The sequence below is a fragment of the Calidris pugnax genome, unplaced genomic scaffold, assembly GCF_001431845.1.
Source record: "Calidris pugnax isolate Ruff unplaced genomic scaffold, ASM143184v1 scaffold44, whole genome shotgun sequence".
Lineage (NCBI taxonomy): Eukaryota > Metazoa > Chordata > Aves > Charadriiformes > Scolopacidae > Calidris > Calidris pugnax.
Window position 1 is genome coordinate 48,991,914 of NW_015094506.1, and position 17,286 is coordinate 49,009,199.

The 17,286-nt window shown below is 37.3% G+C and overlaps 1 protein-coding gene across 1 annotated transcript in view; it reads right to left on the reverse strand.

Annotated features, from left to right (window-relative positions):
• The window catches only part of PCLO (piccolo presynaptic cytomatrix protein), a 385,413-nt gene that overhangs the window by 82,106 nt on the left and 286,021 nt on the right, over positions 1-17,286 (reverse strand). Inside the window, exons 11-15 of the mRNA XM_014963376.1 lie at positions 10,384-10,492; positions 9,719-9,786; positions 6,700-6,908; positions 2,218-2,268; positions 1,164-1,294 (exon numbers count right to left, since the gene is read on the reverse strand). Of these exons, the coding sequence (XP_014818862.1) occupies positions 1,164-1,294; positions 2,218-2,268; positions 6,700-6,908; positions 9,719-9,786; positions 10,384-10,492 (568 nt within the window). The remainder of the gene's footprint in view (positions 1-1,163; positions 1,295-2,217; positions 2,269-6,699; positions 6,909-9,718; positions 9,787-10,383; positions 10,493-17,286) is intronic.

Below are 17,286 nucleotides of genomic sequence, written 5' to 3' on the forward strand. Positions count from 1 at the left end.
TGAACGTCTCTCTAGTTCAAAGTCTTATTTCTACATCAGTGAATGTACTTGCAAAATTCCCAGTAAGATTGATTTGACAAGTATTTTACAAGACTCTTAGGTGCATTAAAAAAAAACCCTCAAGATTTAGGACTTGTTCCCAGTTTTGGGCCCAGTGCCACTGATCAACATTGAATGCTGTATAGCTGGAACAAGCAAGCTACAAAAGAATATGCGTGTGCTTTAGTGGTGCTTGCCCACATGCCAAATGCTAAACTGTGACCTGAGCATCCACTTTCCTATTCCTTTGGAGAGAACAGAAATATAGATTTTAGTTGAATGGTCCTAGCCTACAACTCCTTTTGGATGAGTGTGATTACACAAGCAGAGGAGTTTGCAGGAATTTGTCTTTTCTATCTAATGTCTGATCTATCTATTTAGCTTTAGGTATTGTCACTGAAGTCAGCAAGATTACTATAACCATGTATACTTATGCATATGTATGACATTCTGCAACTTCAGGGCACAAAAAAGAGTTATAATATTGCTGATACAAAAACATATCTTTTAAAGGAAACACTGATTACAAATTTGTAATTACAGAGTTGAAAAAATAAATGGTCTGTGAAAAAGTGATTAGCAATTTGTATAGTCATTAGATAATTATCAGAATTTCACATCTTAGTTCTTAAAAAAAGTCATTAAAGATCACATGGAATGAATGCTTTCTGTCTAGTATTTCTCCCCTTTGATATTATACCACAACCTTAAATTTATCTCAGGTACTTTAATTATACATGTTTGCAAATCTGTGCCAAATTCAGAATGTCTTTAGCTGAAGCAACAATTCCATTTTAACCTTAATACGCAGTTTTCCACATTACAGAGAGTATTACATATATTGGGTAAGTTTCAGTAGAGTCTGTTGTTCTTTTAATAGATATTTTGCATGTATTAGACTTTTTAAATGGAAACATGAAAAAAAAAATTAATTCTACAGGAATGATCATGAAGTCTCTCAGGTCATTAGCAAAATATGGACATTCTCCTGGGAATAGGATCTGGCGCTCTATTAAAAATCCAGCATTTTTCCTGGTGTTGTACCTCAATTTTTAGATATTAGTGACAAGTAACAAACACAAATTAAAAGAAAGTTCAGGTTAAAATCTCTCTTATACACTTACCCTCTCCCTGGAAGAAGATAAACTTTAACAAAGGGGTCAGAATAGCCGTTGTTGTCTCTGGGAGCAAGGTTTCTTGCCTGAAGGATGTGGATGATAAGGTTGCCAAGGTGTTTGTCATAGTTGATTTGAAGCTAGAGAATCCGTTAAAACACAGTAAGATTATTTTTTAAATTTTCCTTCCTAAATGATTCAATACCTCTCCAAAATTCTCCGAATAAAATGAGTTTTAGACTTTTATTTTGACTGAAAATAAACACATTTTAGAAGTTTTTTTCTCTCTCTTCTGACTAGAATGAGATTCTACTTGATAACATTGGATCTTGAAACAAATTTTACTTTCAAAGTCTGTCACTATTGGTTAAAAATGGATAAAATCAAAATAAATAAATAAATAACACTCATATTCTGATCAGGAAAAAGCAGATGAAGTTTGAACCCTTGATATTATTCTGAGCAATAGACAGTTTATTGAGTAGGAATCACACAAATTCTGACTACCTGGAGCCCAAGCCCAGGAAGTATGTTATAATACTATTGAAAGACCCTTAGTACTAGTATAAGAGAGAGCAATAAATTAAGAAAAAAAAAAAAAGACAGAAATCTATAGCAAGTTAGGCTTCATTTATTCTGATGCTTCCAGTTCCACTGTCATAAAAACGTAAAATCAGTTTACTTAAGATATAACTACAAACTCGGTATTGCCTGGAAATATATTGTATTATGAGGAACTCATAGCAGTCTTTGCTTAAATGTAAAGCCTGGGAATTTCTGAAGTAAACCACAGCAAGTGCCCAAAGGTTAAAGGTTGGAATTAATTTCACTACATTTTTAGCCCGTTCACTAACAGTAGTATTTTTCATTCTTCTGTTTGTATTTCATAAGCCAACATTAAAGACAGAGGCAAAAATCAAGCACTGATTTACATGAGTGACATTTCAAGGGGCTGGAATTGAATTAGAAATCATTTATTGAAGGATGTTTTCTGCAAACTTATTCATCGGAAAAATGCAGCCAGTAGCAAGAACAATTTACACAGCAAAAACTACATATTTACCTGAATTTCTCCAGTGATTGGATGGGAAGCAGACTTTGTAGTTTCCGCAGGCTGCCAGATTAAAATACATAAATAAATACATAGGCACACACTCGCATATATAAACACACACATATTGGAAATAATAGATTTTCAAACTTAACTTTTTAAACAGGTGTTGTTTATACTGCTGTATTGCCACATATATTTAAAAAACGTTTAATAGTCTCCAATTTGTATGCTCGAAACTAATAGTTAGGATATTTCAACAGCACGTGAGGCCCAAGCCTGCCATTTTGATCAGCCTTTGTGCAAGCACAGAATCAGGCGACTTGAACACCCAAGTCTTTATGGTCTGAGCATATTGGTCACACAGGGAGGCATGGGGAGAAAAGACACATAGCATTAACCCCGTCTAACAGAAGTGAAGGTTACAAAGACAACCCAAATACCACGTCAAGTACAACACAGCCATATTTCTACTGAAAGGCAAAGTAGTTTAAACTGCATTTAGCTGAAAATATGTAGGAAGAGTGGAATGAACAGTACGAAAACTGAGTCCTGTGTACAAGTGGATTTCAAAATTGCAAGACACCTCATATATTTTTTCTTTATTCTGTGTTTTACGATAATAAACGCAGCCACATCGCATCATCTGCAAACTCCTCCACAAACTTTCTGTGACATGAAATTTAAATTTTCTGTCTTCCCATTTGCAGCACTGCATAATTGCTTATTCCTTTCTGTTCTCTGTCACTGAGCTTCTCTAGGTTGCTGACACAAACAATAAAAGCCTCAGTATCTTTTGTTCTTTTTTTCCTTTTCTTCCTTCTTGTTTGTTAGTAGTTGGAAAATCCTAGCACCATTTGCTTCAAATCCTGGACTCTCAAAAATATGCTGTTCGGTTAAATGGTGGTGCCCTGAGCTATCCTGGACCTGCAAGACATCAGTCAAGCAAGAAAGCTGTCTTTTGTTCGGTAGCAGGATTTCAATATTTTTGTGTTCTCTCCACGTCTGCTTCCTTGGTTGATGCAGCAGAAAACAAAGGGTGCAAACAAGGACAAACTGCTCTCTGAAGACTGATCTGGAAGCCACCTTTTCCTGTTTGTCCAGGTGTGACCAGCAGCCTGGCATATTATTCTGTGCATTTAGGATTTCTTTCACTTTCTAAGAAGAGTAAAATCCATCTGCCTCTTTTGTGCTGCCCTATCCTCGAAAGAAAAAAAACCCTCAGAGATTTTCTCAGGATGTTTGATACGACAAGGGGCAACGGTTTTAAGTTGAAAGAGGGGAAATTTAGATTAGATACTAGAAAGAAATTCTTTACTGTGAGAGTGGTGAGACACTGGAACAGGTTGCCCAGGGAAGTTGTGGATGCCCCATCCCTGGAGGTGTTCAAGGCCAGGCTGGATGGGGCTTTGAGCAACCTACTCTAGTGGGAGGTGTCCCTGCCCATGGCAGGGGGGGTGGAACTAGATGATCTTTAAGGTCTCTTCCAACCCAAACCATTCTATGATTCTATGATTCTATAATTGTTTTAAATTAGGCCAATGCAAAGCCTGTGACTCCCAGACCAGAGCATGAAGTTGAGGTGATGCAGTACCCTTTTCAGGTTTGTGATGAAGAAATATCCCCTCAGTCATTCAGATCTACAGAACAGAAGTAATCTGAAAAATCCCAGGTAAACACTAGCTCAACAGATAACAAGGGAAAACCCACCCAAAACCTGCCTGTTATATAGTTATACTCACTGTATTGCCATATTTGTGTTTGGTTTACACACTTTACCTTGCCTTCTAGGTGTGCTTCTTTACGAACACCAACTTTTTCAGAAAAAAAAAAGAAATATTGATTTTTCTTGAAATGCATGTGCCTCTCAAATATAATTCTCATAGAAAATTTTTAAATTAGCTTTTCTTGGTACCTTACCAAGCTTTTAGAGAAGTGTAGTCCCTCTAAAAGCTAAAATAGGTCATCAATAGTTTATAAAATGTTCTGGATCTTAAATGGTATTTCAGATTCTCATCTACTTGTTTGTGGAAAAAAAAAAGTGCATTTTTATGTCTTGTTAAATCTCTGAATTCATTTACTAAGCTGTAATCAGCTGATTTTAAACTGATCGTGAAGAACTACTGGAATATTTCAAAGAAACATGAATAATTCTGGCTGAAAGACCTCTCCAGGTCATCTGGTCCAACCCCCAGCTCATAGCTGGGTCAGCTTTGAAGTTGGATCTGGACTGAAAGGCAGAGATGCAAATAAGTATCTTACGTCCTGTGTAAGAGCTGGTGTTTTGTAATGCCATCACACCTGCTGGGGAAGGTTGCCATTACCACGATGTGAAACTCTTTGCTCATGCCAGGCTCTGATGCTATGCACTATCACTCTCTCTAGTACTGGGACAAAACATTGAATATGAAAGAATCAGCACTGCAGAATATCAAAGGTACTCCTACATTTCTGGAGTGTATGTCCTATACAAAAGCATTAGGAAAAAAAAAAAAAAGAAAAAGAAAAAAATATTTTACTTGCTAAAAATAAGAACAGTAACAAAAACAAGATCTAGGCAGTTTGGATATTTAGTCTGTCATGATACTTTGGCAAGGCTGCAGCCTGCCTAGAAATGCTGTCAGCCCAGGGCAGAGAGCTGTTCCAGAAAGGATGAGCAGGAGTTTTCTCTAAGAGAGCTCAACACCATTATAAACTTGGCCTGCAGTCAATGAGCAGAAACTATACAAGTCAACAAGAGCTACAGTTGTTATGAAAGAAATGATTCTCCATGTGATTTTCAGAAATAAGCAAAGGATGTTTTAAATATTTACCTGATTAGTTTTGACTTTTGCATCCCCTACATAAAGGCATTAGTTCTAATAATTTTTTTGTTTCATCTTTATAAGCCTCCAGCTGAATTTTCATAGAAGATTACTAAATCCCCTGTAAAGCAGGAAATGAAATTTATGCATGTAACTTTAGGTGACCTGCTGTAGTGTCAAAGCTGGGAACCCAGTCTTCTCATGTGGACAGAGAGAGGCATCTGTCCAGGATACACCACACATCAAGGATGTAGGGACTGCCATACATGATGCAGTGAATTTAGGAGTGTGATTCATCTAACCAAATGAAATAGGTTTCAGTACAGATCGTGACATGAAGAGCCCTGCCCTCTCCTTTCTGTGCAGTGGATGCACCTCAATGGCGGGTTTCATCCAGTCTCACGAATTGTACCTTCAGAAGTGCATTATTCTCACTGGTAAACATAAACCACATGGCAAACTAGTTCCTATGTAGATGTGTACAATTTCCAGAGTAAGGTATAATGAAACCAACCATTCACCTGACAATTAGGCAATTCTGCCAGATCCCTGAAGTTAGGTGCAGTAAATCCCAGGATATGGATTTAACTTGTACATCCTAGGCCTGAATTAGCTCATAAAACATCTACGAGCACTGTGGCAAGGCAGAATTAATATCCAAAACTAACTGATTAATAAATATATTTACAGGTTTTGCCAAATTGCTGGATGAAAGAGATTTTTGTGCTTCCTCTCACATGAAAGTTATGTAGGCATATTGAAGAGCTTTCTGAAATGAGCAGGCATGATTTTCTGGTTTTTATTTATAATGTACCTAATGCATTTGTAGTTCAAATTACAGTCATAGCTTCAACAGCACAAAAATACAAACGTAAGAATAGTGCAGTAGGAACCTAACAGTCCCAAAAAGCAATATAGATGCATTGAAATCAACATCTAAAAAGCATCTTGTTGGCAATGTAGAGTTTAGCTTCCAATAGTAAACCATAAGAAGCTGGGTATTCAGGATAGCAACCAGCTTTAGCTGTCTTGCAAAATGCTTAAGCAAATGCAATCTAAGCAGGACTGATTTTCACTTCAGCTGTTAACTTTTTTGACACGAAATGCAAAAATGTGATAGGTGACTTTATGATCTAGTTTCCAGTTTCAGCTGTGAAACGGACAGGATGTGGCAAAGAAAATGAGAAATTATGCTTAACAAGTCCACAGGAATTAGCTAGAGACAAAACACATTTTGATGGTAAATATATTTTTCATTGTTTCCCTGGCTTTCAGAGAAATGTTTCATTTTGCTATGAGTATTCATAGCTCGTAACCCTTCCAACAGGAGCTTAGTATAGAGATAGATGATCTTAGTGATAGCAGCTTCTCCTGTGGAACTAGTACCTCACCATCATGTAGGATGCACTTAAAAATTCAACAACAAAGAATCAAAAGGGCAATTATTTTTTTTTAAAAACAATAATATTAAGTTGGAGAAATCTGTTTTCAGAGAGGGCCCAATCTTTTATGACCTTCGATAAATTGCATAATCTCCTTTCCTTCTATATCTTAACAGTAGTACTCATCACTGTCACAGAAATGAATTCATCAATATGTACTGTGATTTCTTGCCTCACTAAAGAAGATAAATAGGCAGTTTCTTCTTGTCATCAAACTATTATTGCCACATAACTGAGAAGTTTCTTACCTTGCTGCTGTGCCTTTTTTTGCTCACTGACGGAGAACCAGGCTGACCAGGGCTGGGAACAGCGCTGGAGGCAGCAGAAGTGGTTCCAGAATGAATGTGAGATCCCTTTTCCACTCCTGAGGAAGTGACTAGAGGTGACTGCTGTAGAGAAACCTTTTGGAGCTCTGCAGCCAGCTGCTTGGGATCAACCCCTGGGGACTTCGCTTTATCTACTGGATTGAAGTAAGAGAGCTCTATATTGATAATTGCTAGCACATTCAAACCCATCTTGCCATAGTCCAGGGACAAGGTAATTATCCTTACAACTTTTCATACCATCTGCTCGTACATTTTGAAGATGCAGAAGGCAACCTATAAAAAATAGACATCTTTCCCCCAACATCAACATCCCAATTACAATCTTTCTACTCAACACTCCATCAACTGGTGTTACTCATCTCACAAGCTTTCTGAGAAGGTTATTGTGTAGCTGAAGAAAAATAGACTTTGCTGATCATGCTGAATCACACCAGAGCAAATTACAGTTTTAAAGGCTGGCCTGTGCTAACTTTCACTGTTTGGAATTGGTCCAGTTTCACCAAGTACCTGAACTTTGTTATAACAAGTTTTAATCTCTTTTTTATTTTTTTTTCTTTTAATCAACTGGACATTCAATAAAACTGTATCCTTCTCCTGAGATAATTCATACAAAAATAGAAAGAACTACAAATTAATCAAAGTAGAATAAAATGAAAACAAATGAAGAGTAAGAGCCCTGATTCATTTTTCTTTATTATACACATCTATATGAGGCATCTGTGGTAGGAGTCTGATTGCCCTCCCTGCTGCCTGGGAAAGGGTGGGGAGAATTTACCCTCTGTAGATGGCAATCTCTATTTAATAGAGAAATGGGTTGAAGTAAGCTTCATATGTGCCTTAAAGTGAGTAGAGTTAAAGGGATACTAGACTCAGCTTGCTTCCCAGTTTCTCAGAAGTGTGAGCAGTTTTAGCCAATACATTAGCCTTATTCTGCCAGCTAGGCTGTATTTGCTTTTTTCTTTCTAGGGGGAATGAAGACTCTTCCTTTCCAAAGCACAATCTGCAAAACTCAGAGGTAGTGGCAAGAAAGAATTGGCTTGGTGGTGAGAATGGACTGCAGAGCTGTTCCAACTCAGAAACCACTAGAAGACTGCTAGACTTGTAGGAAGCATGCCTTCAAGAATGGGGGAATTTACTTTATTTCTGTTTTTTTCTCATTTTCAGTTTTATCCATTAATAAAAAGTATTGTTTATTCTAGCTTCTATTGTTTTAAAACCCAATTTCACTGTCTGTGAATGCCTTTGGTCTTTTTGATCTAGGAAAAAATTGTAGGTACCTCTGCCTCAAAGCTCTGTCAGACTTCGTGTTTGATTTCAATTAATATCAGTTACATCTACTTTCAACGAAAGGTAGCTTGATGGTAAGTAAATTAATAGATGGGAAGAGCTATGTGGTCAGAAAATGGAGGATTTAATCCAGGTAACATGTACTGATTGATAAATGACCAGCCCCAAAGCCACAGAACTCAGAATGATGATGCTGAATGAAGTATTCTTTTCCTGCACTGAGCTTGCTGAAGAGCTGCATTACTAGTAAGATTGTGGATGTTGGTTCAAAGTTATTTAGATACAATTTATACCATGACTCCAGCCTGCAGTCACAGTATTGATGGAACAGAAGGGAATCCCCCCAAAAGCACCTGCCATTTTAGAAGTCACAAAAGAAAACTTCACACAAAGTACTTCCTATTGCAGCCCTGTATCTTAGCAAATACTGTATTTTCATCACTATTAACGGGCCACAAGCCTTGTATTAAACTAACACAGGCCTTAGGACTTGTGTTTTATTTGGAATTGCTCGTTTGCTAGGACCTTTGTTTTAGCCTGCCTGTATGCAACAGCAATTGTCCAATGACCATATGACCTTAATTTGTCTGAGTTACGCTTCACCTTGTATAATTGTGCAGTATAATGCCCATTCTTAATAATTTTGATACATAAGGGCACAACAGTAATTTCACTGTGTAGACTGAAGTATCTCTGACTCCAGATTAATGATATAGCTCACAGGAGCACAGGCCTGGGGTGACAGCAGAGTGCTGCGAGGTTTGGGCACAGGAAGATAGCTGAGGCCCCAGGGCTACCAGCAGCTCACCGGTCCATTACTGACACTAATACAAACTTGTAAGCAGGGAAAAATCAATTTTAGGAGTATCAGAAGGAACAAAGAACACGAATCTATCGCACGCAAAGTATATGATATCCAGTCAAGTCATAGGCAATGCAGAGCTGCTGACTGGTGAGAAAAAAGCAAGGCATGAAGCATGCTAGAAAACAGATAAAAAAGGCCCCAAGCAGATCCTGAAGCAAAGAGAAAGGAATCATCAACATCATCTACCTCCCAGCAAGGAGGAGTCAAAAACTCTCACCACAAACATCACATTCCTCCAGGGACACTGTCGACTTGCTGCAATGCCCCCAGAGTGAAAGGTCTGTCTGTCCACAGGGTCCAGGGCAGCTGCCGCCGGAGGGGGACTGTTAAGCTACAGTTTTCTGTGGCCTGTACAGATGAAGGGGTAGCTAGCAGGAGGTTTCCCGTGGATAACAAATGTTAGCTGCAGTATTGTTGCTGAGATTTCCTTTGTGTTAATTAGATAGTGTAGACAGTGTCAGTACGGATTGAACTACGTGTAGGTGCAATCTTGCAGGACATGGTTTAGTGGTAACTTGGCAGTGCCAGGTTAACGGTTGGACTCGATGATCATAAAGGTCTCTTCCAATCAAAATGATTGTATGACTCTATGATTCTATGAACTGGGATAATAATAATAACCAACAATAAATGCTTGGCTTTGTATCTAAGGTGTGGTCCCCTTTCTGTTCATGACAAGATTTGGGATGTAACACCTGCATTTAAAATGCCATTATCCTAGCTTATATCATACCCAATTTCTAGCTGCTTTCCAATCCTGTAATATCAAAGTAACAGCTTGTCACTCACCCGCCTTTACTGGCTCATGCAGCTCCAGGTGCTGAGGATTCTCAGAGTCCGAGAGCATGTTCAGGTCCCTAAAGAAAGCAATAGGAAGCCTGAGACAAAAGAAACTCTTTCTTCATACCCTCATTATTGTGTTAAGTAGATAAATGAATAGTGGTTCATGACAGAAAGCAGCTCCCAAGCATGGCCCCTTCTTAGCTGATACATACTTGCAATGCTGTTAAAGAGCTGAGGATAAAAGGTTCTTTTAAGGTGAAATCTTTAATGGATTGAATGCAAGTTTATATATTTCTCACGATGCTTAAATGACTTTCAGTAAAAGATTTCAGTAAAAATCAAGTTAGTGCTAAATTACCATTTTTTTCTAACCCCAGTAAATTCAGTGAATTGTATGTGTGCCAATGAGAGGAGACTGTGGCCCAACAATGGAGATATCGGTGTTTATAAAAGCATAATTACTAACATCTGCCTCTGCTTATCTGTCCTTATGACTTTAGAAAGTAAAAAAGAAACAAACAGACCTCCCACACTCACAATGAACTCTTGTTAATTATTACATTGATGCCTCGTGCTAACAAAGGTTCCACCTTAACAACTGTAAATTAAAAGAAAAAAAAAAGCCATGAAAAGCCAAAAAAATGGAAACAGAAAGATGGGGAAAAACTCACAGTCTTACACATATTTCTGCTTCCCCACTATGTTGCATAATAATGCTCTGGACTTCTTCATAAGTTCTCCCAGTCAAGGGGATGCCATTCCATTCCAGCACCTGCATTCCTAAAAAGGCAAAACAGCATGAGGTCAAGTGCTCAGATTTTGACAGAGGCATCAGATGGACTGCTTTGACAAGAAGATTTAATGTAACATTCAGTGAATGCTGTTTAAACGGCATAACACATTAGCAAAGTCCTTTCACTTCACACAGATTAGACTGTTGAGTGTTACTGTCCCATCAGCTATACCTTACCTGTTGAAACAAGTGAGGACAGTAATTCCTACCTAATTCAAACTACACATGCACTCTCCTCAGTCTGTGTTGCACGATATTGAGAAACTTACAATATCAAACCCATGCACACCTACCAACATGGCAAGAAGCCAAAAAATTTTATATATCAGACATTTCCTGGCCAGCCATGATCTTGGAAGACAACTGTTCCCTACAGTAGCACATTGCTGTTCAGAAGCTGAGCCTCAAAATGACACTAAATTTGTGAATGTGATTTGGTAACTCAAATACATTTTCTCTGTCACTTAAGAAAATACAACAAGATGAAGGCAATTGGTCAAACTGATTTTAAATGAAAAAAGTACCTCCATAATTCAAACATCAGCCTGGAAATATCCAGGTTTAGATTTTTCTTCCATATCTTTTGTTATGAAGAAATGACAAAACAGCTGAACATAATTCGTTGTGGAAGATAAAAACAGACCTATGATAAACTGGCTGAAAAATACTGTATACTGAACTAGTCTGTTGTGTCTTCCAAGTATCCCAGGACTGGGCTAGGAGACTGTGTATGGAGCAAGGTATCACTACAAGGAAATTTTATGCTCAGTATTTGCAGAGTTAATCCCTCTATAAATCATGTGAGGTGTATTCTGGTAAGATGAGAAATCTTTTGGTACAGTAAAATGCTTACAAAAAGCAAACTGTAGATTTGTATCTGGGAGTTAAAGCTGCATTCATATTTTGAACTAGTTAGTCATAAGGATGACTCCAAAGAGATTAACTTCTCACTAATGTACAGATGTCAAAATTCAAGCCTCAGGCTTTAGAGAAAAAAAATGCTTAATGGGACAAGATACTGAATTCTTTGTAGTCCACTAAAAGCAATGTATTACAAAACATCTGAAAACCACTTCATCCACACAGCAAGGAAAACCACAAACACTTAGCTTGCTACGACTTACAGAGATAAAACCAAGTCTTCACCTGGGTCATGTTTTTATTTCAAAATCCTGTGCTGTTGCATATAACAAATTGGAAAAACAATGAAGTGAAATGTGCAGATAAACTCATAGGAAAACAAGCCACTAAATAAAATATAATGAGACTTGTTCATGGAATAAAGCAGATGAAATTATTTGACAATGAAAGAATATAAGAAGTGAAAACTATAACTTTATATTACAAATTTTTCCATAGTATTCCTTGAATTAGGATTTGAAATACCAGATTTGCTCATAACACTTCTCAGTAACAATTTATAATTTTGTTTGCAGCAGTTTACAGAAATACAGACTGTGCAGAATGACTAAAAAGTGATGCTTAGAAGACAGTAAAGCCAGCTGCTTAGTGTCAAAATAGATTTTTCTTTTCCTAAAATTTAGCCCCTCTCATTTACCAGCCATCATTCAAAAGCATGATCTTGCTTTTGGTTGTTAGAGCAGATCTGATTTTAAGCTCAGTTCCTCTGGAATAAAGCAGCAGTAATTATGAATAAATGCAGCTCCCCCTGATTTTCTGCCATACAAATATAACAGCACGCACTCTGTCTTTAGAAAGCTTCTAGAAAGGAAGGAACTGACATTTTTGTTTTCTTGTCAATGTGTGCCCTCATAATGCTATCATGGCATAGGACGTTGAGTAGGACAGTACGAGTACTCAAGTACTCCTTGAGTAAGACAAGACAAACCACCACTTCTATGTTCTGCCAATGAACAAGAATACAACTGGGAAGTTTTAGATGTTTAAGAAAGTGATTAACATCCTTTTTTTAAAAAAAAGAAAAGAGCTTTGTTGACAAAAAGCATCCAGCTACAGTCCTAGGTTTATCACATCCTGCTTGCATGGCTTCAGAAGAAAATTTACCAGGGGAGCAGTAAGGCTCTCATCAACAACTATGGTTTAATTTAAAAGACCAGCAGGAAGAGCCTATCTGAGTACTGCTGCAGCACTGGGATTTGGAAATCAGGTGTCAGTTCCACTGGTGAGAGTTTCGCTACTGAGCGCAATGGCACTGTGGTCACTCACTCAGTCACTTAGGCCAAGCAGACATGAACAAAGCAGAAAACCAAATGGAAATTGAATCTCAACTGCCTTGGCTCACACAGAGATCCATTTAAGCTGTCACTATAGAAGTATATTCTTTTTATTGGCTGCCCTGTGGATTCATGAATGTTTAAAATCAAAACAATTTAAACATGACTTCATTAATCTGACTGATAGCCCTGAGGTCTAAGGAAAAAGTTTTTAGGCAAGAACCTGACTTCTCTTTTCTTAAAGAGTAACTGCTAAATACCTTTTGCTGAAAAAAAAAATAATGTTACAAAGAAAATCTTTAGGAGTAATGAGAGTCTAATCAACAAAAAGAGAAAAGTACCGACAAGTCACATGATACTGGTGATAATAAAGCTTTTTGCCTAAAATCCAATCACATTCTGTAACTGGTCTTTGGTAGTCAGGACACGTTATCCACATTTCCAAAATTTTGTATGCTTCAAATCACTAGTTTAGTAGATAAAAACAAACAGGAAGATGAGAAACCTTACATTGCTCCATGGCAACTCTGCTGACGGAGGAAGAACTAGTAATTGCCCTCATAATCGAATCCATAATTTCTTCTAGCATCTTTTTTTTTTTTTTTTAATTTTATTGGGACAGCTACATCCTGCACTGATGGTGAGCAACAACATTTTTAGCAATATCAGCTCCCACAGTCAGCAGATCGGCTTTATACATCAAGACATCCTCCCTGCTCCACTAAGTGTGCTGACACACACAAATTGCTCAATCTTTCTTGGTATCTACTTTACGGTGATATTTAGAACCTGGAATCAAGAGAAGTATATAATATTCAGCTGATTAGAAAATGATTATCACAGAGAGGGAACCTCATACATTCATAACTGCCATGGAGATATCCACATTTAGCTAGATTAATGCCATGTTTTCCCTTAAAAAAAACCATGCCAGAGTCCTGTTGTACTGAAAGAGAGAAAGAAGCCTATTGTGTTCATATATTCTTCCATGTGCATCTGTTATTGTTCACAGTTCACAGTTCAAAATCTAAGTGTACCTTTCCTCTGACACAGTACAGCCAGTGTCCTCTTCTTTATAAGTACCAAATAAATATCTTGAAGTTTCCTATGTCATTGCTGCTCTCAGTACTTGAACTAAGAGCTTGGTCCTGGAGGGAGGGTCAGTGCTTATGCTGCAGAAGTGAGGAAGGGCCCACGTTTCACCCAAACCATCACAAGTAGGAGAGGCTGGAATTTTGTTGTATTGTTTTATGTTGCCATACTTAACACATGCAGCTTAATGCTGTTCAAGATCGCCAAGCTCTTTTTAGCAATGAGTGAAGTGTTAAATCTATTATTTTTGTTTAGGCACGAGTAGGCCAATTATCTGATAACAATAAAACCTGAAAACTCTGCTGAACTGATTTCTTTTTTCTGACATTTTGACTAGTCATTTGACAGCTTGTTAAATGGAAGCTAAGTACTGGTGAAATTTGAAATCTGCTTTTAACAGTGGGGAGTCAGGGACTATTAAAAAGTAGTTTCTGTCATCCCGGGGATGAAAGTACTTGAAATAATTACCTGGGGTCCCTGGTGAGCATTCAGCATGCTTTGTTGATCCTGGATGATTTCTGAAATTTTGGGGAAGAGTATTTTGAGGTAGAAAGTTTTAATAATATGGAAAAAAAATATTAATTTGAATTCAAATGTAGGGCCAGACTTAAGCTTACAACACTATATAGAATTTCTCAGCAGCCTGAGTAAACCTGTGCCCAAATATGAGGAGCTGGTCTACTGAAACTTGCTTGGACTGACCACATGGTTTGAACCAGTAATCTTCTGCTGATAATTTTTATTGCTCATGCTAAACAACTAAGCCTTCTAATTGCTGACTATTTAGAATTATAAACATAATCTGTGGATCAACTGTTAGAAACAAAAAATGCTTACATAATAGCAAGGACTATGTGGATGTTGCTCCCTGTTCCATCTTGGGAAATATTTTATAGCTGCTCAACCAAGAAGTGCAACATGCAGTTCACTACTAATGTTCAACTGCCTGCATAAAATAAGGCACTTCTTAATCTCAAATGTTTCTGTATGTCTACAAGTATTGCAAAATTGCAGGTTGTCCAGAGAGGTTGTGGAGTGTCTGTCCTTGGAGGTGTTCAAACCCCAATAGGACACAGCCCTGGGCAACCTGCTCTCACTGACCCTGCTTTGAACCAGGTGATCTCCAGAGGTGCTTACCAGCCTCAACTCTTTTGTGATTCTGTGTAAAATAGTTAAATTTTTCTTTATGGGCTATGCTGATGTTTTTTCCCATATGTACTGTAGCTCTACTTACCAAAGGAAGGAGAAACAGCTGATTCTACGGATATTAGATCTGCACTGTGAGTGGGTACATACTCATACTATTTATATGTTTTTTCATGAAGAGGAGAAATATTTAGCAATAATGAAAAAGAGTCTGCAATATAAAATAATTCAAAATTAGTTCCATGGCTATTGTTGAAATTTCTGTGTGTCTAAGTCTCATAGCTTCTTTTAAAATCTTGGTTTACATTCAAGTTTAAAAGTTAGAGATAATTGCATCCTGTATCGTGGAGCACAGTACTTAGGGAGAAACTTAAACAAAACCAATTGTTCGTTCTTCTCCTACTTTTTGGTACAGGTACTTTGATGTAGTTCCTTTGGGTAGACTCTGCCCTCATTAAGTAAAGATTAATTAAACTAATCATCTTTCATCCTATTTAAAATTAAAGTATAAGAAAGATCTAAGAGCTGGTAAGGTGAATCATTGTATTATTGCCTCTTTTAGGAGTTATGATAAAGAAAAGATATCCAAGACAGAATTAAAGAGCAATCAAAAAATACTAGTATCTATGGTCTTGATCAAACAAATAACTAAATATCCTTAATTTTAAAAGTATTTCCTACCTCAAAATTTGCTATGCTATTGTTATACAGAACCTTTGATAATAAATTTGTTGCTTTTAATGGTTAACAGTGAAGATTAGACGGTATCATGGTCACTTCAAACATATTAACCTACAAGCATTTCAGGAGTGGATCTCTTTAGTGCTCATACAATCCATGTTCATGGCTGATGGTTTGAGGGCTGTTTCTTCAGAGATGTTGTTCAAGCACTGAGTCTGTGAACACTCCCTGGCATGGACCCAGACACTGGTTCTCTTTCTGCTTGCACTAGTTGGAAGGATTCCATTAGCTTTACTCCTGACTTGCACTAATGTAAAACTCTGAGGCAAATGCTCTTTTAAAAAAATCAAATTATTAGATACTAGATGTACAATAGCTTTGGACCAAACTTGGCTCTGTATTTGTGTACACCAGGAGTGACACAGAGTTTAGAAATTTTATGGAATTAACAGCTTCCCTTAAACACCAGTACTAGGAGTGATTCAGAGCCACAGCCTTGGACTATGTATAATCTACCGTTTTCATATTCAGAAGACTGCAGGAGAATACCAGATAAATGACTACTTATTCTCGGAAGTGAATGTCATACCAGGGAAGCTGTTAAGACCTGAAAATTCAGGTGATTTATTTATCCACAGAAACAATATAGCAAAGTTGCAAATACCCTATGCTGGTGCTTCAGAATATCTAATATTAGACCCAGAAGAGCTACTTTTATCTTTCTTCTCTGTAACTGGTGAGTCTTTGGCTATGCATTAAGATCTTGAACATTGTTATTTTCATTTACTCCATGGAACCATGCATTTATCAGTTATTTAGATCCCATTACTTCATTCAAAGCTGGTAGGAGAGTAGTTTGTTCCTTTATCCTGTAGCCTTGAGAAAGATACTGAGTATATGGTATGGAAAAGCAACTGAAAGAAGAGCTAACTGAGTAAAATAACTGAAGTGTCTTTGGGGGTTGGGCACAGCCTGGATTTGGAAAGGCTATAGTATCTGTTCCCACATATATCCCAGACATTCTTGTATAAATTTTTTGTCTGCTTCCTTAGTAGTAATCAAGGGCAGAAATATTTATTTGCAAGGAGATATATATATATATATATATATAAAAATGTATTTGAAGAGCTCCCACTCCAATTGGTTGTATACTTTCAATAAATGCAGCTTTCAGTCCGCCACCTGGGTGATAAAACTGTACTATTAACTGAATGTGGATGCATATATAACATTCTTATTGATAAAAAAGCACAAACAAATTATAGAAAATGCAAACAGAATAGATCTTGGTATTAGAGTTTCTGACTGTCAGCTGGAACACACAATACATATTTCAGTTTCCACCCATATTCCATTATTTTCCATATTTTCTGTTCTCTTCAGATTCATCTTTTAAGACATGAGCTGGCTGCATGATTAAAGTTGAAATTGAAAGGAATCTGAAAATCATCACAGGATTATAGTTCTCTGAATATGAATCCCAACATAGTTGCTTCAAATACAGAAATACTAAACTAAGCCATTGAACATCTCTTGAATTTTATTTCCATCTGTAACACAATGTACACTGTAACAAAATTAACTTTGGTCGGTTTGCATACACTGTTATACTGCAGTCTCCTACTCAGTATACCCAAAGCAGCTGAGAAGTGGTAAAACTGTTGTTT